General features: G+C 43.6%; 1 protein-coding gene across 10 annotated transcripts in view; it reads left to right on the top strand.

Annotated features, from left to right (window-relative positions):
• The window catches only part of PPIP5K2 (diphosphoinositol pentakisphosphate kinase 2), a 501,817-nt gene that overhangs the window by 267,776 nt on the left and 210,665 nt on the right, over positions 1 to 23,376 (top strand). For all 10 annotated transcript variants that reach the window (XM_033929166.1, XM_033929168.1, XM_033929165.1 and 7 more), the window contains one exon: positions 14,975 to 15,102. In XM_033929166.1, the coding sequence (XP_033785057.1) occupies positions 14,975 to 15,102 (128 nt within the window). The remainder of the gene's footprint in view (positions 1 to 14,974; positions 15,103 to 23,376) is intronic.

Raw genomic sequence — 23,376 nt, 5'->3', positions numbered from 1 at the left:
TCCCATTCATCCTGTTTATTGAGTTCATCCACAGCAGTTTTTTGTTGTAAAGCTCTCTAGAGTTCCAGCACATCCTTCTTTACCACCTCCTCTATCTGTCCTGTAGTTTTTACTATCAGCAACATAAGATCTCTACTACATCGATCCATTTGTCCAAAAATTCTTTATCATTAAGAAACAGCTTAGGTTCCATCCCCTTAAGACATTGAATCAAAGTTCTGCCATGTAGTTCTGCTCTAATAAATTGTTTATGAAGATTCAGCAAATCCTGCCAGCCTTTATTTTCAGGTTATTCATTAATATCTTCCATAATACCAAGCCGTTGCATTAAATATGCTGTGCTTGTTCTTCAGTATAATCAAAGGTATCTTTATTAAATTGTGCCCTTGTTCCTAAAATATAGAGAATTCACAGAACTTAGTGTATCCTTCCTGTCAATGATCTTTAAGGGGGAGTGTTCCGGCAGGAGGGAGTGGGCATCCTTCCTGCCAGGGTTTGTCTTGGGAAGTGGCAGCAGGAGGGACTGGGCACTCTTACTGCCTCGAACATTTGGGGGTGGGGTGGACATTCGGGGTTCCAACAGGAGGGGCTGGGTTTCCCTCCTGCCGGTAGTCTTTGCGGGGGGATGGGGTTCCCTGCCGCAGCTTCTAAAGTGATCATGGCAGGGAGATTACCTTGCGCGATCAGCTCTACATCAACCTGATTCTCTAACTGGCACCTGTGACATGGATGCCGGTTAGAGAATTGTGGTGTTAGGAAGGCTTAGGCATCTATCCACGATTCTATATAGGACGCCCTTGTGCAATTCTCAAAAGCCACTTAGGCGGCTTCTGAGACCAGGCATCCTATACAGAATCCAGCCCACAGTGCTTAAACAGGTTTGGCCTGGGGTTGGGTTGATCCATTGGACTTAATGGCCCAGTGGGCTCTGCTCTTAACCAATGTTGCCACATTGGACGTAGATGAAGCAGGTAATCATTGGAATTCCTTTTTGCAGACAGCTTTGATTTGGTTGCTCCTTTAAAGTCAGTAAGAGTAACTGGATCTACAAAGGCTGTGATCTGGCTTTCTTTGGAATTGAAGCAGCTGCAGCAGGCAGAGAGGGGGTGGAGGGTGCAGTAGGTATATGGAGTTAAATAATTTTTATATAGTGAAGTTTTCAGAATATAAGAAATTAGTTGCTACTGAACGGTAATAGTACTATTGCCATAGAATCTGATTCCTTGGATAGGCCAAAGGAACTTTATAGGGTTATACACTCTTTGACCCAGTATAATAGACCTCTGGTACAGCATGTTTTGTTTTCTCCAGAGGAATTTTGTAATTAATTTGAGTCATAAATTCAAGAAAATGCTGATTTGTAAACTTCTTGATTTGTAAGTCGCCTTGAATCTAGATAAACATAGAGTGATCCAGACATTGAAGATTAGATAAGATTTCTTGGGGGATATTATTGTTAAGATGATTTTAGCCCAGGAGGGTTGGAATAACGGGAGGAGTTTGCAGTGGTGGATGAAAATGAGGTAAAGTCATACCTGCAATTGTATAGGCCCACTGTGCCATCTAGGACTCTTTGCCATCCTCAGGTTATTTTGCCTTCCTTAATTGTAAATTCTCTCGCCTAGTTGGACGTTTTCTGATTCTTTGAAATTGGGTACTCTTCGTCCAGTTTTGAAAAATTTCTCTTTGAGTTCTATTGTTCTCTCTGTCAGCCAATTTCTGCACTTCCAAAGTTATTGAATGGATTGTTTGTTCACAACTGCAGGATTTTTTGATGTGAATATCCATCTGGGATCCATTTCAATATGGTATTCAAAAAGCCCATAGTACCAAAGTACTATAGCATTTTCTTTGGATGTGGTTTGGATTGGCATACCTCTTATTTTTTGGTTTTACTTGATGGCTCTGCCACATTGTTGTATGTTTTATATGGAAAACCATCTAGATATAGACAGTATATAAATTTTAAATCTTAATACGTAAGTAAAAGTACAGTGAAGTACACATTAAAAAATTTTCTAAGTTTCTATTATGAAAAATTTATGGATTTTTTTGGAACCATTAACTAAATATTGTAAAGATTGATTTATTTGTATAAACTGAGGGAAACACACACATCCGGGGAAGGGGGAGGGAGATATGTTTTGGCATTTGTTAAGAAATATAGAAGGGTTGATTACAAGTATTTTTATGAGGTGTTTGTAAATTGGAAAGTGGGTGGGAGAAAATAAGTCTTGTTTTTATTCTATTAAGTATATTGTGCTGTAATGATAATAATTTATGTAAATCCATCTTTTATGCACAATTGATGTTTTAAAAATGAATAAAGAATTTTTTTTTTTTTTTAAATTTTTCTAAGTGACAAGCAGGCAGCATATTCTTACATATGGGTGATGTCACCAACGGAGCCCTGGTACGGACCACTTTAAAAGTGCATCGCCACTGTGAGCCAAGTCTTGCCGACCTTGAAGAGGCACTTAAAGCGCTCCGCTCTGATCTCGGTGAATGCCTCATCATCTGCCTCCACATTGCTGAAGCATAGAGCCGCACCGAAGGTACCGGCAAAAAAGCCAGCGGTACCAGTGCTTACCCTCAAGCAAAAGATAATAATAATAATAATAATTTTATTCTTATATACCGCCAAAGCCATGAAAGTTCGAGGCGGTTTACAACAAGAAGCACTGGACAATTAGCAGACAACTTGCTTAAGGAAGAACTGGGTGAGCATTTCCAAATGCTGATGCCGACCCAATTACTACTTGTGTCGACACCAACTCCTCCGGTACCAGTCTGGCCTGAGCCCTCGACACCGATTGAACCTGCAGTGGAGTCTCCATCGATGCTGGTGCTTTCCATCAGAAAATTGGCACCGTCAACTCTCCGACGCTGATCGTCCTTGACACCGACATCACCTGAGTCGACTCTGGTGCAGTCCCAGAAGGCATTACAGAAGCTTAAACACTTTGAGCCTTCGACACCAAGTACTTGGCACCGGGCCCTGGTTCTGTTCAGGATTCAGACCTGTGGGAGGACTCTGAACAGGATCCTCTTCTTTCTGAAGCTGAAGGTTCTTCAGATGATGACTCTCCTCACCATTCATCTCAGGAGACTCCTATATTGTCTGAGAAGTCATCTTTTTCTAAGTTTCTTCGTGAAATGTCAGAAGCTTTATCAATTCCCCTTGAAGCTGACTCTAAGCGTTCTAAGCAGTTCCTAGAGGCCTTAGATTATGATCAATCGCCTAAGGAATTAATTAAGCTTCCCCTTCATGACATTTTGCGGGAAACTTTATAAAAACCTGGAAATGCCACTTACCATCCCTGTGGCTCCTTACAAGTTGGATTCTTTGTACAGAGTGGTTCCCATTCCTGGGTTTGACAAACCCAAACTTCCACATGAGTCTCTCCTGGTGGAGTCTACATTGAAAAAGTCTTCAGGGGCTAGTGTTTACACCTCTGTACCCCCCTGGCAGAGAGGGCAAGGTCATGGATTGGTTTGGCAAACGCCTGTATCAAAATGTCATGCTAGCCAACCGTTCTGGGAAGCAGCGGCTAGGGAGGAGGTGGGACCGTTGGATGGCAAAGATAGAAAAGGAGTGGTGAAAGAGGAGAAAGAAGTGGCGGAAAGACTAAACATGTTCTTTTCATCAGTATTTACAAAAGAGGACACATCCAACGTACCGGAACCTGAACAAATCTTCAGAGACCAAGCAGAAAAATTAACATCCATAGAGGTAAGCCTTGAAGACGTACACAAGCAGATAGATAGATTAAAAACTGACAAATCTCCGGGCCCGGACGGAATCCCCTCTAGAGTATTGAAAGAACTATAGGAGGAAATAGCAGAACTACTAAAGCAAGTTTGTAAATATTCCTGAAAACAGGCATGATCCCGGAGGATTGAAAGATAGCCAATGTTACGCCCATCTTTAAAAAAGGATCGAGCGGTGACCCAGGGAACTACAAACCGGTAAGTCTGACCTCGGTTCCAGGGAAAATGGCAGAAGCACTGATAAAAGACAGCATCGATGAGCATCTAGAAAGGAATAAACTAATGATAACAAGCCAACATGGCTTCTGCAAGGGAAGATCTTGCCAAATGAACTTATTGCACTTCTTCGAAGGAATTAACAAAAGGATGGACAAAGGGGACCCCATAGACATCGTATACTTAGATTTCCAAAAAGCCTTTGACAAGGTACCCCATGAATGTGTACTTCAGAAACTGAAGAACCATGGGGTGGAAGGAGACGTGCACAAATGGATCGAGAATTGGTTGGCAGGTAGGAAGCAAAGGGTAGAAGTGAAAAGCCACTACTCGGACTGGAGGAGGGTCACGAGTGGTGTTCCGCAATAGTCGGTACTCAGACCGCTGCTGTTCAATGTATTTATAAATGATCTAGAAACAGGGACAAAGTGCGAAGTAATAAAATGCAGACGACACCAAACTATTTAGTGGGGCGAGGACTAAAGAGGACTGCGAAGATCTACAAAGGGATCTGAACAAACTAGGAGAGTGGGCGACGAGATGGCAGATGAAGTTCAATGTAGAGAAATGTAAAGTCATGCATGTAGGAAACAGAAACCCGAAATACAACTATATGATGGGAGGGCTGTTATTGGGTGAGAGTACCCAAGAAAGGGACTTGGGGGTAATAGTGGACAAGACAATGAAGCCGTCGGCACAGTGCGCAGCGGCCGCTAAGAAGGCGAATAGAATGCTAGGTATTATCAAGAAAGGTGTTACAACCAGAACGAAAGAAGTTATCCTGCCGTTGTATCGGGCGATGGTGCGCCCGCACCTGGAATACTGCGTCCAAAATTGGTCGCCATATCCTATGGCGTACTTTAAGAAGGATATGGTGATACTCGAGAGGGTTCAGAAGAGAGCGACACGTTTGATAAAAGGTATGGAAAACCTGTCGTACGCTGAAAGATTGGAGAAACTGGGGCTCTTTTCCCTGGAGAAGCTGAGACTTAGAGGGGACATGATAGAGACTTACAAGATCATGAAGGGCATGGAGAAAGTGGAGAGGGAAAAATTAAGAGGGGACAGATTCAGAGCCAGTGCTAGGAAGTTCTTTTTCACCCAAAGGGCGGTGGGCACCTGGAATGCGCTCCCAGAGGGCGTGATAGGACAGAGTACGGTATTGGGGTTCAAGAAGGGATTAGACAATTTCCTGAAGGAAAAGGGGATAGAAGGGTATAGATAGAGGATTACTATACAGGTCCTGGACCTGATAGGCCACCGCGTGAGCGGACTGCTGGGCATGATGGACCTTTGGTCTGACCCAGCAGAGGCACTTCTTATGTTCTTATAACTTTCATTTTTTGTTTTAACTTAAACATTTGATAAAACAAATTTCACTTTTCCAAAAACACATTCCAGAATGCAAACTTCCTGCTTTTCAGCATCATGTTTTGGATCTGTTCAGCTGAGGAAGTATATGGTACATTCTACTTACGACACCTTTGAACTTACCTCCCGTGCTGCAGCAATGTCCATAACCATTAGGCGTCTGGCCTGGCTTCGTGTATCTGAGCTGGATGTCAACCATCAAGACAGGCTTGCAGATGCTCCTTGTCTGGGAGATTAACTTTTTGGTCCCTTCATGGACACGGTTACTTAAAAGTTGTCAGCTCATGAGACCAGATGGGACACTGGTCAAGCCTAAGAAGAAGCCTACAACTTCTCGTCCCTTCAGACTGGCTCCTTCATACCAGAGAAGGTTTGCTATTTAGCCTGCCGCTCTTGCTCAGTTTCAACCCAGGAGACAAAAACAGAACCCCATCAACAACAGAAACCACAGGCTGCTCCCCAGAAATCTACAGAAATCTCCTTTTTGACGTGTTTCAGAGCATAGCTATCGTCCACATCTTACAAACTTTGCCTGAGCCCATTGGAGGCCGTCTCCAGTATTTTATTGCTCGCTGGGAACTCATAACATCAGACATCTGAGTCTTCACCATCATTTGTCAGGGTTACACTCTCCATTTTCACACCCTGCCTCCAGACCATCCTTCAAGAGAGTCTGCTTTGGACCCTGTACAGTCCCCCTCCTCCAGGAGGTTCAATCCCTTCTCCTGCTGAATGCCATCAAGGAAGTTCCTCTCTCTCAGCAGAACCAGGGATTCTACTTCCGTTACTTCTTAGTTCCAAAGAAGGTGGGAGGAATACGATCCATTCTGGATCTCAGAGCCCTCAACAAATTTCTAGTCAAGAAATTTTGGATGCTCTCACCCTGCTTTATCCCCTCCTCAATCAGAACGGCTGGATCTCAAGGAAGCCTACACACCTATTCCAATTCATCCAGCTTCTAGGAAATACCTCCATTTTCAGATAAATCAATGTCACTACCAATATAAGGTCCTTCCCTTCGTCCTGGCATCTTCTCCCAGGATGAAGTGTCTAATTGTAGTGACCACATCTCTCCGATCACATGGCCTACAAGTCTTCCCTTACCTGGATGACTGATTGATCAAGGCTGTATTCTCTTAGGAAGTGATCCAAGCAACATTTCAGACTATCTTTTCTTGACTATCTTTTCTTCAGGTTCTAGGATTCAAAGTCAATTTTCCCAAGTCGCATCTCATTCTGACTCAACGTCTTCAATTCATTGGAGCTGTCCTAGACACCACACTCATGAGAGCGTTTCTCCCTCCGGATCGCCTTCAGGCTCTCATCCGCCTTTGTCAGCAACTGCTTCCTCTTCAGTCCATCTCTGCATGATGGTTATTCTGGGCCACATGGCTTCCACTGTGCATGTGATACCACTGGCACGACTACATCTTTCCTCAGTGGATCCTTGCCTCTCAGCGGTCTCAGGCGACGGATCGTCTCTCACAGCATATATCTGTAACATCATCTATTTTGCAGTCGCTTCAATGGTGGATGACCTCCTCCAATCTATCCAGAGGTCTCCTTTTTCACTTACCCCTGATCACAAGGTCATCACAACGGATGCATCCCCTTATGCTTGGGAGGTACATATGGACGATATCCAGACTCAGGGTCTTTGGACCACCACAGAACGGAAATTTCACTTCGATTTCCTAGAGCTCAGAGGAATGTTTTATGCCCCTCAAGGCCTTCTATCATCTTCTCTGCCCCCACGTCCTCCTCCTTCGCATGGACAATCAAGTAGCAATGTACTACATAAACAAGCAAGGAGGCACAGGCTCTCTCCTGTTATGCCAGGAGGCCCAGAAAATCTGGATTTGGGTGACGGCTTGCAATCTTTTCATAAAGGCTGTCTACATTCAAGGGGAGAAGAATTCCCTAACAGACAACCTCAGCAGAATTCTTCAACCTCACAGGTATCCAGTCTCAACTCTGTGGCTCAATGGGACAGTCCACAAGTGGACTTGTTTGTGACTCCTCACAATCACCAGTTGCCAGTTTTGCTCCAGGCTTTACTCTCCTCTCCGTCTGGAAGCCGATGTCTTTTTCCTGAATTGGACGGGCCTATTTCTATATGCATTCCCTCCAATTCCTCTCATGTTGAGGAATCTGTTCAAACTCAGATGAAAGGCGGTCACCATGATCCTCATTGCTCCATGGTGGCCCAGGCAGCATTGGTTCTCCCTTCTACTTCAGCTCAGTTCCAGGGAACCAATACCTCTTCCAGTTTTTCCTACTCTACTTACTCAGCATCAGGAATCTCTTCTACATCCCAACCTGCAATCATTACACCTGACAGCATGGTTTCTCTCGGGCTGAATCCATCTGCCTTACATCTCTCTCAGCCTGTTCGACATATTATTGATGCTTCCAGGAAACCAGTAATCAGCATTGTTATCAACAAAAGTGGACTAGGTTCTCTTCTTGTTATCTTGTTCATCATCATAATCCCATTTCCTTGTCAGTGGAATTGGTATTAGATTATCTACTCCATTTGGCTGACTCTGGTCTCAAGTCTACATCTATTAGAGTCCATCTCAGTGCTATTACAGCTTTTCACATACCAGTTGAGGGAAAATCTCTTACTGCTCATCCTTTGGTCTCCAGATTCATGAAAGGACATTTCAATGTTAAACCACCTCTCAAGCCGCCACCTGTCATCTGGGACCTTAATGTGGTTCTTTCTAGGTTGATGAAGCCACCATTTGAACCAATGGCCACAGCTCATCTCTTGTTTCTCACCTGGAAAGTTGTCTTCCTGATTGCTCTTCCTCTGCCAGGAGGGTTAGTGAGTTACAAGCATTGGTGGCAGATCCACCCTTCACAGTTTTTCACCACAATAAAGTGGTTCTGCGCACTTATCTAAAGTTTCTACCAAAAGTTGTCACGGAGTTTCATCTCAATCAATCGATTGTTCTACCAGTGTTTTTCCCTAAGCCTCATTCTCATGCTGAAGAAAGTGCTTTGCCACTCTGGACTGTAAACATGCTCTAGTCTTCTACATCAACAGGCCTCATAGAACATCTTCCCAACTCTTCATCTCATTTGATCCTTTCAAGTTGGGGCATCCTGTTTCCAAGAGAATGAATTCCAACTGACTGGCTGCTTGTATCTTATTTTGTTATGCTCAAACTGGACTGGCACTGGAGAGTTGTGTCACAGCCCACAAAATTAGAGCTGTGGCAGCTTCTGTTGCTTTCCTTAGATCTACTCCCATTGAGGAAATCTGTAAAGCTGCCACCTGGTCCTCAGTTCATACATTCACTTCTCACTGTTGTCTGGAGTCTTTCTCCAGATGAGATGGGCTCTTCGGCCAATCTGTATTACAAAATTTATTTTCCTAAAGGCCAATACTCATACCATCCCATTCTTGCTAGTATGGAGGTCACCCATGCATGAGAATATGCTGCCTGCTTGTCCTGGGTAAAGCACAGTTATTTTCCATAACAGGTGTTATCCAGGAACAGTAGGCAGATATTCTCATCACCGACCCACCTCCCCGGGTTGGTTTCTTAGCTGGCTTATCTTAACTGAGGGACCGCATGCCTACATCGGGCGGGAAGGCACTCGTGCATGCGCTGTGTAGGCTATCGCAAACTTTCCAAAGTGGCGATGCACTTTTAAAGTGGTCCATACCGGGGCTTCGTTAGCGACGTAACCCATACGTGAGAATATCTGCCTGCTATCCCTGGATAACACCTGTTACGGTAAGTAACTGTGCTTTTTGAGTAAAAAGTACTGAAGCTATAATGAATGCAACTATTGCTTTTATCCAACAACTTTATTGTTCCACTTTGCTTTCAGTAAAATTAAATTTTGAAAATGACTGTCACTCATGAATGCACTTGTGAGTTGTGTTAAGAGTTGTGAAGACTTGAGAGTTCTGGGTTCCTATTCTTAATTGGTTTTTGGATATTTCTATAATTGTTCTTTTGAAATGAGCATACTTTTTCACTGAGCTACACTTTTATACGTTAATGCATTTGAATTGGATTGTTTAGAATGTAAACAATGAGTAAGTGTGTGAAAACTTGGAGGCACTGATAAAATATGAACGTGGTATTGGTTTCCTTTAAATTAAATTAAACTATATAACTATATATAAACATATATTAAGCTATACAGAGAACAAAGTTCCTACAATTAAGTCTTTTAAATATTGGCAGCTTCAAAGGTTTCTACTGGTTCAGAAATTGGCAATTAAGATTTAATGCTAAAAAAATGCACTCGAGCTTCAATAATCTTACTTCTGTTAAGAAAAGAGAGCAAGACTTAGGGGTGATCATTGTTGTGGTCTCGTATAGCCTACTGTCCAGTTCCCAGACTTTTAAAGCAGATATATACTATACCCTCCAGAGAGAATAACCTTGGCACACCAAAACACATGGGAAGTCTATAATTTTCTGAAATTTGTTTTATTGAATAAATGTAGCTGACTTACTCACAGTTCATAGCTTCTTTGAAGTTCACTTCCCCTAAGCAAGAGACTCCATAGTTCTGAATGTTGCAGCAGGAGATGAAGTTAGAAGTTTGAGAGGAAAAAGGATTTATGGCAAAATGAGGGAGTGATTAAGTAGATTAAAGTATTCCAAGTGCCAGAGGTGAGAGGCTGAATTATTCATACATGTGCTCAGATAGCTTAAGGTAAAAAGGCCATAGTTTTGTACGGAGGGGTTATGGAAGAGTCTATATGCTTCCAAGACAAGGAAAAGCATAATTGATCCTTAGAGATAAAGAGTCTGAAAGGAATATCTACAAGGCCAGGGAGGAGATAAAGGGACCAATAGGGGCAAAGCTTGAAAACAGATTACTGAAAGAGGTTCAACAGGACAAAGATAGTAGAAGTGACCAGAAAATAACAGAAAACAGACAAAGAATTCAAGCTTGGTTGAGAGAAAGGGATGGTCTTTATAGGAGAAAAGACCACTAACAATGAAGCTTATACAGGGAAAGTCTTGCTAATAGGTGATTTTAACATGCCAAATCTTGATTGAGGTATCCCTATTGCGAGGTAGGGAGATTCTGGATTCTCTGCAAGGAGAACTGTTCCAGCAGTTGGTAATGGAACCCATATGGGATGGGGTCATACTGGACTTAGTCCTTACAAACGGGGAAAGTGTCTCTGATGATACAGTGGGTGATCAACTGGCATCCAGTGATCACTGCATGGTACGGTTTAATATTAAGACAAGTATAGAGACTTTTTTAAAAAACTAACTTTGTTCGGATGGGGGTTTACGCCAAGAAATTATTGTCTGGATGGGAACCTCTGGAAGGAGTGGAAATTTGGTGGGCAAAACTGAAAGGAGCGATTGTAGAAAGAGGAAGACAAGCAAAAATATCTGGAAAAGTTAAGAGAGGCTGGTTGTGTAGTCAGGAAAGCAAAGATGCAAATAGAATTAAAAATAACTGACACGGTAAAACAGGAAGACAAGAAATTTTTTAGATATATTAGTGATAGGAAGAAGCGCAAAAGTAGCATTGTGAGACTCAAAGGTAAAGGGGAGGAATATGTAGAAGCTGATAAAGAAAATTGCTTAACAAATATTTCTGTTCTTTGTTCACGGCTGAAGCGCCGGGAGCGGGACAGCAGGAGACAAACATGAATAGGGATGGAGGAGTAATAGACCCTGATCGATTTTCAGAGGGTAATATTCTTGAGGAGCTAGCTAAAATAAAGGTAGACAAAGCGATGGGCCGGATGGTGTACATCCAAGGGTGCTGAAGGAACTTAGGGAAGTTCTAGTAGCTCCGCTGACTGACCTTTTCAAGAAGTCTCTAGTCGGGAGTGTTACCGGAGGACTGGAGAAGGGAGGATGTGGTCCCTCCCCACAAAAGTGGAAGTAAGGAAGAAGTAGGGAATTGCAGGCTGGTAAGTCTGAGTTCTGTGGTAAGCAAATAAATGGAAACGCTTTTAAAACAGAGAATGGTCAAGTTTCTGGAATCCTGTGGATTACAGGACTGGAGGCAACATGGATTCACTAGAGGGTAGGTCTTGTCAGACAAATCTGATCGATTTCTTTCACTGGGTAACCAGAGAATTGGATAGAGGATGTACTCTAAATGTTTAGATTTTAGCAAAGCCTTTGATAGTTTTCCACACAGACATCTAATAAATGTTAGGAAATTCTACTTTACGAAGAGGGTGGTGGATGCCTGGAATGCACTTCCGAGAGAGGTGGTAGAGAGTAAAACTGACTGAGTTCAAAGAAGCGTGGGATGAACACAGAGGATCTAGATTCAGAAAATAATATTAAAAATTGAACTAAGGCCAGTTCTGGGCATATTTGCCCGGTCTGTATATGGCCGTTTGGTGGAGGATGGGCTGGGAAGGGCTTCAGTGGCTGGGAGGGTGTAGATGGGCTGGAGTAGGTTTTAACCGAGATTTTGGCAGTTGGAACCCAAGAACAGTACGGGGTAGAGCTTTGGATTCTTGCCCAGAAATAGCTAAGAAGAAAAAAATTTAAAAAAAGTTTAAATTGAATCAGGTTGGGCAGACTGGATGGACCATTCGGGTCTTTATCTGCCTTCATCTACTATGTTACTATGTAAATAAACCGAGCGCCCTCAGGATGGGTCACAAAGTGACGGGCTGGGTCAAGAACTGGTTGAGTGGAAGGCAACAGAGGGTAGTGATCAATGGAGATCGCTCTGAGGAAAGGGATGTTACCAGTGGTGTGCCTCAAAGTTCTGTTCTTGGGCCTGTTCTTTTAAACATTTTTATAAACGATATTGCTGAAGGGTTGTCGTGTAGATTTGCCTCTTTGTGAATGATACCAAAATTTACAATAGAGTAGAAGCGCCAACTGGTGTGAATAACATGAGGAAAGACCTGGCAAAGCTTGAAGAATGGTCTGAAATTTGGCAGCTAAAATTTAATGTTAACAAATTCAAGGTCATGCATTTGGGCTGCAAAAACCCAAGGGAACGGTACAGTTTACAGTTTAGGGGGTGAAGAACCTATGTGTATGACAGAAGAGCGGGACTTGGGTGTGATTATATGTGATGATCTGAAGGTAGCCAAACAGATTGAAAAAGTGACAGTGAAAGCTAGAAGGATGCTAGGTTGCATAGGGAGAGGTATGGCCAGTAGGAAAAAGGAGATATTAATGCCCCTGTTTAAGATTTTGGTGAGACCTCCTTTAGAATATTGTGTACAATTCTGGAGGTCGCACCTGCATCCTATATAATAAAACACTAGCCGCGCATGCGCACTCCTATCTGCGTGTTCCGTGATCAGTAAGTCTGTGGCCGCAGGAGTGCGCATGCGCACCTAGCTGTGACAGTACCCGGCAGAGAATCTGGACGCGGGCCTCCCTGCTCTTCAACTCCTCCAGGCAGTGGCAGACCAAACAGGACTGTTCCCCTTTTGCAAACGGCAACTGCCAAGGGAGTCCGCACCACCCGTCATGGCCTCCCCCAAGGTGAGGCCAAGCTGCCTACTGACCTCTCCGAACTGCAGTGCGGACACGTTGAGCAGCAGCATGCCTCCGAAGCACAGGTACAGGCCATGCCGGTGCGACAGGCACGTGTAGGTCTGTCTCTGCAGCAGCTTCAGCGCTGAGGTCAGCACCATGGCACACCAGGCATGTCCCTGCCTCCCCCGCCAGGCTTGGGCTCCTGGGGGCCGGCGGCGCGAGCCGATCACGGGACCCCGGCCGGTACTGAGGCCTCGCCTCCCCGCTTCCGCATGACACGGCGCCACCAGACCCGGACAGCTTCCCACGAGGAAATAACAAAACGGCCCTACACTCACAGACCCGCGAGCAGGGTTGCCATGGAAACCCAGCCAGCATAACATAAATGATGCAGTCACAAGGGTCAGTGAGAGGGGATCAGGAGCGACATGCACTGCAGGTGCTTAGAGGGCAAGAGAGCTGCAGTTGGAGAGACTGAGGAAGAGAATGTTCAGATAAAGAACTGAGACTGAAGAAGGAGTAAAAAAAAAAAAAAAAAAGGAAGAGACACCTACAGGGAAACACAGGATCAGGAGCATACAGAGAAAACAGAAGTTTGCAGGAATCAGGAAAATATAGAGAAAGGAGAGCAGAGACCCCTGCAAGAAGAGAAAAAGAGCAAAGAGACTGGGGATGAGAAAGAGAGCAGAGATGCTTGCAGGGAGAAAAAGCGAGGCAGTAATGTTACAGCTTGAGAGTGCAGAGTGAGGAAGAAAGCAGAGACAGCGCTACACAGGGAAATGGAGTGAGGAAAGAGACAGAAAGAAAAAGACAGAGACCCGTTAATGTAACAGGCTTAACGACTAGTAAAGATATAAAAAGGGTGGAGTTGGTCCAGAGGAAGGCTACTAAAATGTTGTGTGGTGTTCATCATGAGGTATATGGGGACAGACTTAAAGATCTCAATCTGTATACTTTTGAGGAAAGTCGGGAGAGGGGAGATATGATAGAGATTAATTTAAATGTGCATGAGTCTAGTCTCTTTCATTTGAAAGGAAACTACAGTTTTGTAAACCGCATAGTTATTATGCAGTATATAAATTTTTAAATAAAAAAATAAATAAAATGAGAGGTCATAGAATGAAGTTAAGAGGTGATAGTCTCAGGAGTAATCTTAAGGAAATAATTTTTTACAGAAAGAGTGGTAGATGCGTGGAACAGTCTCCCAGAGGAGGTGGTGGAGGCAGAGACTGTATCTGAATTCAAGATGGCCTGGGATAGGCACATGGGATCTCTCAGAGAGGGAAAGAGATAATGGTTACTGTGGATGGGCACATGAGATGGGCCATTTGGCCTTTATCTGCCATCATATTTCTGTGAAACTACATTACACACAATTAATTGCTCGCATATCATGGCAGGAAATGACTGCAACACTAAAGTTCCAGGAAGTGAGAATAGCATTAATACATCTTAGAGCCATACTATAAACTAGCAAAAGGCTACCAGGGGCAGAACAATCATATATGAGGAGCTTAGAATGATAAAATAGGTAGAAAGGACAATAGTCAAAGCCAGAAGGATACTTGGATGCATATGGAAAGGAATGGCCAGTAGGAAAAAAGAGATGATAGTGCCATTGTATGAGTTATTGGTGATGGAGTCAGTCCAGAGGGAGGCTACAAAATTGGCAGTGGTCTTTGTGATAAAGTATATGAAGACAGATTTATGGACCCCAATATGTATATTCTGGAAGAAAGTTGAGAAGGGATATGATTGAGAATTTTAAATATTACTGTCAAAGAAAGTGAGCCTTTTTCAAATGAGAGGACATAGAATGAAGTTAAGAGGTTATAGGTTCAGGAGTAATCTAAGTAAATACTTAAGGGTAGTAGATGGTGTGGAATAGTTTCCAAGTGGAGATGGTGGAGTAGAAGATAACAAATTCAAGAAAGTGTGGACTGGGGACAGGCATATGAGATTTCTCATGGAGAGGAGAAAATGAGTGGATGCTGCGGTTGGTCAGAGTGGATGGGCCATTTTTCTGTTTCTAAGCACTTATGAATCATTTAAATTAACTGTATTTCAGAATTAGATAATAGGATGATAAGCAGAATGTAATAACTACTCTTCATTTTGTGTTTTTATGGTTTTACAATAACTTATTTTCCCTTTAGGAATATGGCATATCCAAAGTGGAGAAACTTGAGATTGCCAAAGGTTACTGCACTCCTCTGGTGAGGAAAATTCGTTCAGACCTTCAGAGAACTCAGGATGATGATACTGTAAACAAGCTACACCCTCTGTAAGACTTTTAATGCTTTCATGGTTGTGAAATGGATCATGTTGGGTTATATCCTTTATAGCAGAAACTTTTTTTAACCTGGTTGTTTCCTCTACTTGATTTTATGCTTCTTATTAATTTGGAAATACGTCTTGAATCCAACTCTGTTAGTCTTCATTTGCAGCCTGTGATAGTGTGTAGAACTGTCAGTCCCCTTTAAATACACTCCTTCACAGGGCCATAATCGGAGGCTTGAGTGCTAGAGCAGGGCAGAGTGCTAGCCAGGGCAGATAAAACCCTCTGAAGGTAGATGATCCAGGGAGCCCCAGAACAGAAAGAAGCAGACTCTGAGTCTGCTTGTACAACATACCTTTGAAGAGGGCTAGAGTGGTAACCGTGAGACAGGATAGTTGATGAGGGGGAGGTTTGTTTGTTTGGTTGGTTGTTTTTTTTAAACTGTATACACTGGAACCAGGCCCATTTTTGTTTGGTTACTATTACTACACTCCCAGTTGCATATGGGCAACACTGAACTAATAGCCTGTGAGAGGAACAGATTCCGATATGGTTTCCATTTGAATTATAATATTAAAGACTTTTGGGGCTTATTTTGAAATCGTAGTCTGGCTGTGTTTGTGGAGGCTTCTTGGCCCATGCTGGTACATCTTACAACATATTGAGTTAGTAGTGATATCTGTCCTTCCCAGATTAATAGAAGACAAATCCACTACCCTCTAAAGTGCTGGACAATATTCTGACTGGAAGAGTGTCACCAGTGGGGTACCGCAGGGCTTGGTACTTGGACCCGTGCTCTTTAACATCTTTATAAACGATCTGGACATAGGTACGACGAGCTAAGTGATTAAATTTGCGGACGATACGAAGTTATTCACAGTAGTGAAGATGCAGGGGGATTGCGAAGATCTGCAATGTGACATAATCAGGCTCGAGGAATGGGCATCGACATGGTAGATGAGGTTCAACGTGGATAAGTGTAAAGTGATGCATGTCGGTAACAAAAATCTCATGCACTAATACAGGATGTCCGGGGTGGTACTTGGAGAGACCTCCCAGGAAAGGGACTTGGGAGTTTTGATCGACAAGTCATTGAAGCCGTCTACGCTATGTGCGGCGGCGGCAAAAAGGGCAAACAGAATGCTAGGAATAATAAAGAAGGGGATCACAAACAGATCAGAGAAGGTTATCATGCCGCTGTACCGGGCCATGGTGTGCCCTCACCTGGAGTACTGCATCCAACACTGGTCGCCTTACATGAAGAAGGACACAGTACTACTCGAAAAGGTCCTAAGATGGTTAAGGGGTTGGAAGAGCTGCCGTACAGCGAAGGATTAGAGAAAATTGGCCTCTTCTACCTCGAACAGAGGAGATTGAGAGGGGACATGATCAAAACATTCAAGGTACTGAAAGGGATAGACTTAGTAGATAAGGACAGGTTGTTTACCCTCTCCAAGGTATGGAAAATGAGAGGGCACTCTCTAAAGTTGAAAGGGGATAGATTCCGTACAAACGTAAAGAAATTTTTCTTCACCCAGAGAGTAGTAGAAAGCTGGAACACTCTTCCGGAGGCTGTTATAGGGGAAAACACCTTCCAGGGATTCAAGACAAAGTTAGACAAGTTCCTGCTGAACAAGAACGGGCGCTGGTAGGACTCATCTCAATTAGGGTGTTGGTGTTTGACCAGAGGACTGCCGCGTAAACGGACTGCTGGGCATGATGGACCACTGGTCTGACCCAGCAGCGGCAATTCTTATGTTCTTATGAACTAAGAACTTGGGCTAAAAAGAGTAACCCTGCCCTAGAGAAGGACAGGAAGAAATTTTGTTAGAGCTGTTCAGGCAAGATTTTTTTAAAAAAAATTTTGTTTGTGTTGGTATGCACTAGAAGGGAAAGATATACAAGCTTAAGGTTTAGTTTAGTTTAAAATCTACATAAAGCTCTAGTGAAGGGGAAACAACAGCAGCTGCAGCAAATTGTACAAGTATAATATAAACAGCAACATGCTACAAGAGCTTGCTATCCAAAAGAGTGTCTCACAAGAAGCTTTGATAGCATGAAGGAGGTTGCATGGAGGTACTTACAACCAAAAGAGAAGACTGGAATTGAGAGAGCCAAGATTGTTCTCCTGGAAAAGTACTCAGCCTAAATATCCTAAACTTATGTTAGAGCAGGACTCGACAAACCCCAGGTATCAACTCACCATAGCACTTAAATATGGCACTCCGGTGTCCAGGATTTTTTTACACATAAATAATTCATTTTTTGTTGAGTTGTTCTGTTTAGGATTTGCAAGAACATAAGAATAGCCTTACTGGGTCAGACCAATGGTCCAGCAAGCCCAGTTGCCCATTCTTTCGGTGGCCAATCCAGGTCACTAGTACCTGGCCAAAACCCAAGGAGTAGCAATATTCTATGCTACCGATCCAGGGCAAGCAGTGGCTTGTCTTTCTCAATAACATAGTAACATAGTAAATGACGGCAGATAAAGACCTGAACGGTCCATCCAGTCTGCCCATTAGTTATACCCCATTAAAAATACATGATTAAATTAACTTGTCCCTTCTTTGATATTTCTGGATCATAGACTGTAAAGTCCACCTGGTATTGTCCTAGGTTCCAAATGCTGAAGTTGTGATCCAAGCTCACTCCAGATATCTACCATAAAGTCTGGCCAGTAACATTATCATATTCCAAGTTAGTGGAGTTCCCATTCATGCCCTCCCCAGCCCATCCTACACCAAATCACCACATTTGGGACATAGACCGTGCAAGTCTGTCCAGTACCAGTATTAGATCTTTAATTTACATTCTTTGTTTTCTAATTTAGAGATCCTCTATGTTTATCCCACGCTTTTTTGAATTCCATCACCATTTTCCTCTCCACCACTTCCCCCAGGAGGGCATTACAAGCATCTACCACCCTCTCCGTGAAAAAGAATTTCCTAACATTGCTCCTGAGTCTTCCTCCCTGCAACCTCAAATTATGCCCTCTAGTTTTAACATTTTCTCTTTTTGGGAAAATATTTGGTTCTATATTAATACCTTTCAAATATTTAAAAGTCTGTATCTTATCTCTCCTGTCCCTCCTCTCCTCCAGAGTATACATATTTAGATCTTCCAGTTTCTTCTCATACTTCTTTTGGTCCCACAGACTATGGACTTGTCTCCAGGAAATTGTCCAAACCTTTCTTAAAACCAGCTATGCTATCCTATGTTACCATAACATCTGGCAATGTGTTCCAGAGTTTAACTATTCTCTGAGTGAAAAAATATTTCCTCCTATTGGTTTAAAAAATATTTCCCTGTGGAGAGTTAAGATGGTGGGGATATAGATAGCGACGTCAATATCGCAGAGCCCTTCACTGCTGAAAAAGTTACCTTCAGCCGTTCATTATTTGACCATGCTGAGGAACCAAATGCCGCAATCAAAGAGAAAGGGCGCAGTTTGTCCTGACCACTGCATGGCAAGAACTTCCACTCTGACCCAGCAAAGTATCTTGGAATTTACTGCTACTGCCACGGGTCCTTGATTTCCTGGAGGGCTAGCTGAGCTCTCGCTGACAGGAGGAGCTAAAGCCGGCGACTTCGGGTTAGAGGTTTCTCTCTCCCCTCCGGAGACTATTCCACCGCCATGCCTTTCTCCACTTGTGGCTCAGCCAGGTAACCCCTGTATGGAAGTAACATCAGGGGAAATCCCGTTGGAAGGGAAGGGACCAAGTTTACCCAATGGCTTTAGATTTCCAGCAGCTGTTTGTTCAGCTGAAGGTGGATTCGCTGGTGGCACAGTTTACCAAATGCTCATCCCTCCCTAATGAAGGAGGTTTGATGTTACAAGATTCTCAGGACCATAAATTGGGCTTGCTCCTCAAGAGGCAATTTGATGCCTTGGTCCAAAGGATTAAGGCGGCAGCCACAACTTCCTTTATGGCACATGGTTATCGCACCCGACTGTCTCAAGCCTCAGACCCGGAGGATGACGAGGAACCCCAAATGCTCCTATCTGGGGTGAATTATATAGCAGACGCTCTGTTTGATGTCTTCAGAGTCATAAGCAAGATGTCAACCTATATTATATCTCCGCCCAGCAGATGCTCTGGATCAGACAGTAGACAGGAGATTCTGCCTCTAAAGCCACGCTAAGCTGGCTCCCCTTTCAGGGGCAGATGCTATTTGGCGAGGGTCTGGTTGACCTGATGGCAAGTGTGGTGGATTATCATCCTAAGGCTTTACCAGAGAGCAGACTCCAGACAGCTCGGGGTCCAATGCAGGGCAGTTTTTGAGGTTCTTGAAGATTCCGTCCTTATGCAGCAGGCCAAGCAACGTTAGAGGTCCAACAAATGCAGGAGACAGCAAGCCTTGGGTTCTGGCTCCTCTCCAGCCTCTAAGAAATCACAATGATACCAGGACAGGAGCCGTGCCCCCACCTCTCCCCCCACCCCCGATAAGGGGCAGGCTATGTTGGACTTCGGTCGGTCTAGGCTTAGATTGGCACAGACAGGTCCTAGACATTGTTTGGGATGGACGGTTATAAAATCCAGTTCTGTTCCCCCCTTCCGACCGCTTTATAGATTCTTAGGCCAGCAAACCAGAGATAGCCTTCTGAATCTGGACAATGGTTCAAAGGCTTCTGGATCTTTGTGCCATAGATCCTGGAAAAAACAGTGTTAAACCAATTACACTCCTTCATCGACAACAAGGAACCCTATCCGCCTTCCAATTAGGATTCAGGAAATTCCACAGTACTGAAGCCATCATTGATGACTGCTGGGAACTCATGAATAAGGATAATGATGTCCTTCTGGTATTACTAGATTTCAGTGCAGCGTTCGACACTATTGACCATCCTCTCCTCATTGCACAATTCTCTCAAATTGGAATCCTAGACACTGCATTAAGATAGTTCACCACTTCCTTGAATAATAGATCCCAAAGCGTACTGTTCAATGATGCACTATCGAAACCAAAACCGATCAAATATGTTGTTCCACAGGGGGCTCTAATATCCCCCTATTATTCATTCTCTACAAGAACATAAGAATTGCCGCTGCTGGGTCAGATCAGTGGTCCATCGTGCCCAGCAGTCCGCTCACACAGCGGCCCTTAGGTCAAAGACCAGTGCCCTAACTGAGACTAGCCTTAGCTGCGTACGTTCTGGTTCAGCAAGAACTTGTCTAACTTTGTCTTGAATCCCTGGAGGGTGTTTCCCCTAAAACAGCCTCCAGAAGAGCTTTCCAGTTTTCTATCGCTCTCTGGGTGAAGAAGAACTTCCTTACGTTTGTACGGAATCTATCCTCTTTTAACTTTAGGGAGTGCCCTCTCGTTCTCTCTGTCTTGGAGAGGGTGAACAACCTGTCTTTATCTACTAAGTCTATTCCCTTCATTATCTTGAATGTTTCGATCATGTCCTCTCTCAGTTTCCTCTTTTCAAGGGAGACGAGACCCAGTTTCTCTAATCTCTCACTGTACGGCAACTCCTCCAACCCTTTAACCATTTTAGTCGCTCTTCTCTGGACCCTTTTGAGTAGTACTGTGTCCTTCTTCATGTACTGCAACCAGTATTCCAGGTGGGGGGTAACCTGGCCCGGTACAGTGGCATGATAACCTTCTCCGATCTGTTAGTGATCCCCTTCTTAATTATTCCTAGCATTCTGTTTGCCCTTTTCGCAGCCGCCACACAATTGCGCGGACAGCTTCGTTGACTTGTCGACCAGTACTCCCAAGTCTCTTTCCTGGTGAGGTCTCTCTGAGTACTGCAACAGACATCCTGTATTTGTGTATAAGATTTTTCTTACCGACATGCATCACCTTACACTTATCCACGTTAAACCTCATTTGCCATGTCGCAGCCCATTTCTCGAGCGTGTTATGTCACATTGCAGGTCTTTGCAATCCCTCTGTGTCTTCACTAGTCTGAATAACTTCGTATTGTCTGCAAATTTAATCACCTCGCTCGTCGTACCAATTTCTAGGTCGTTTATAAATATTTTGAAGAGCATGGGTCCAAGCACCGAACCCTGCGGCACTCCACTCGTGACACTTTTCCAGTCCGAGTATTGTCCATTTATCCCCACTCTCTGTTTCTTATCCGCCAACCAGTATTTCACCTTCGATTCCATGGCTCGCAATTTTTCAAAGTAGTCGTTCATGCGGGGCCTTTTGAAAATCCAGATATACTGTGTCAACCAGGTTGCCCTGGTCTTATCTGCCTGTTTACTCCCTCAAAGAAGTGCAGCAAGTTCATCAAGCAAGATCTTCCCTTTCTGAAGCCATGCTGGCTGGTCCTCATCAGATTGTGTCCATCAAGGTGATCAATGATGCAGTCCTTTATCAGTGCCTCTATGATCTTTCCCGATACCGAGGTCATATTCACCGGTCTGTAGTTTCCCGGATCTTCCCTCGAACCTTTCTTGAAGATCAGCGTAACATTTCTCACTTTCCAGTCTTCCGGAATCCTTCCCGATTTGATCGACAGATTGGCTTTTAGTTGAAGCAGTTCAGCTATAGCCCCTTTCAGTTCTTTGATTACCCTTGGATGGATGACATCCGGTCCCAGGGATTTATCATTTTTAAGCCTATCAATCTGCCTGCATATCTCTTCTAGACTGACCGTCAACCCTGTCAATTCCCCATCTTCGTTTGCTGCGTATAGCCTGTCGACTTCTGGTATATTGTGTATATTCTCTTCGGTAAATACAGATGTAAAAAATTTGTTCCTAGTAATCTCAGACAAGAAAACTCTACTATCAAATTTAAATCAACACTTAAAAATTTTCTCTTTAAGGACACTTTTGATATGTAAATGGAGATAGTCCTTCAACAATAATATTTTTTAGTGCTTCCAGAATGGGTTTTTAATCTGTCTATCCTTTCTTTACTCCGCTCCTGATTTTAAATTTTCTTTTCCTTTTTTTCCCTTAATTTTTATATAACGATAATTGTAGCACTGTTTTCTCTACATTCCTTTTGTATCTAGTATTGTCTCTGTTTTAATTGAATTTGGTTTTATTATTGGCGGTATATCTAATTGAAATAAACTTGAAACATGGAGACAGTGCGATCGTTCTTTGCAGTGGTGGCCCTGGGAGAGTTCTTTGTATCTCTGGATTTCATGGAAGCCTACTTGCATATTCCGGTATTTCCAGCCCACTGCAAATTCTTGTGGTCTCATGTCCTGGAACAGCATTACCAATTTTCGGCCCTATCTTTTGGGCTGACAACGGCTTTCTGTACATTCACCAAGATGATGGTGGGATATGGTCATACCGGGTTACAACTTGCTTCGCCGGGACAGGGAGGGCAGAATGGGAGGAGGTGTAGCATTATATACTAAAGATGACATTAAGGTCACGAGAATCACAGATGTCCAGTATACTGGGGAATCCCTTTGGGTTAATTTGGCCAGAGGGAAATACAAATGCTTGTATCTTGGCATAATTTACAGACCCCCAAGACAACAGGATGACCTGGATATGGAAATAATCGGAGATATAGAAAATATCACCTTGCGTGGGGACACAGTATTGCTAGGTGACTTCAACATGCCTGATGTGGATTGGGTTACACTTACCTCTGCTTCCGGCAGCAGCAGGAGGCTATTAAACACTATGAAGGGAGCAAGACTCAGGCAACTGGTGTTGGAACCAACAAGGGATCAGGCAATACTGGACCTGATACTTACCAATGGAGAAAGTGTCACAGAGGTCTCGGTGGGCGACACATTGGCCTCCAGTGACCACAACATGGTATGGTTCAATCTCAGGAAAGGTTTCACTAAATCTACCACACTGACCAAGGTCCTCAAATTCAAGGACACAAATTTCAAAGAAATGGGAGACTTCGTTCACCAGGCGCTACAAAGCCAAGCAGAAACTGATAATATGGAAGAAATGTGGTCGACTTTGAAAGCCACCATACAAGAAGCAACAAACCGCTATGTTAAATCAGTAAGTAAACGGCGAAGGAACAATAAGCCACAGTGGTTTACTGCGGAGATCTCAGACCTCATCAAGGAGAAGAAAAAAGCATTCATCTCTTACAAAAAATCAGGGAAGCAGGACTCTAGAGCAGACTACCTGACCAAATCAAAAGCCGTCAAAACAGCAGTCAGAGAGGCTAAATTCCACATGGAAGAGTCTCTGGCAAAGAACATCCAGAAGGGAGATAAATCCTTCTTCAGGTATATCAGTGACAGAAGAAAAAACTCAGGCGGGATTGTAAGTCTTAGGAATCCAGACGGAGACTATGTGGATAAGGATTCGGAAAAAGCCCAACTATTAA

Source organism: Geotrypetes seraphini, chromosome 1, assembly GCF_902459505.1.
Source record: "Geotrypetes seraphini chromosome 1, aGeoSer1.1, whole genome shotgun sequence".
In the NCBI taxonomy this organism is placed as follows: Eukaryota; Metazoa; Chordata; class Amphibia; order Gymnophiona; family Dermophiidae; genus Geotrypetes; species Geotrypetes seraphini.
Note: the sequence above shows the minus strand (reverse complement) of the source record. Positions and strands in the feature narration are given on the sequence as shown.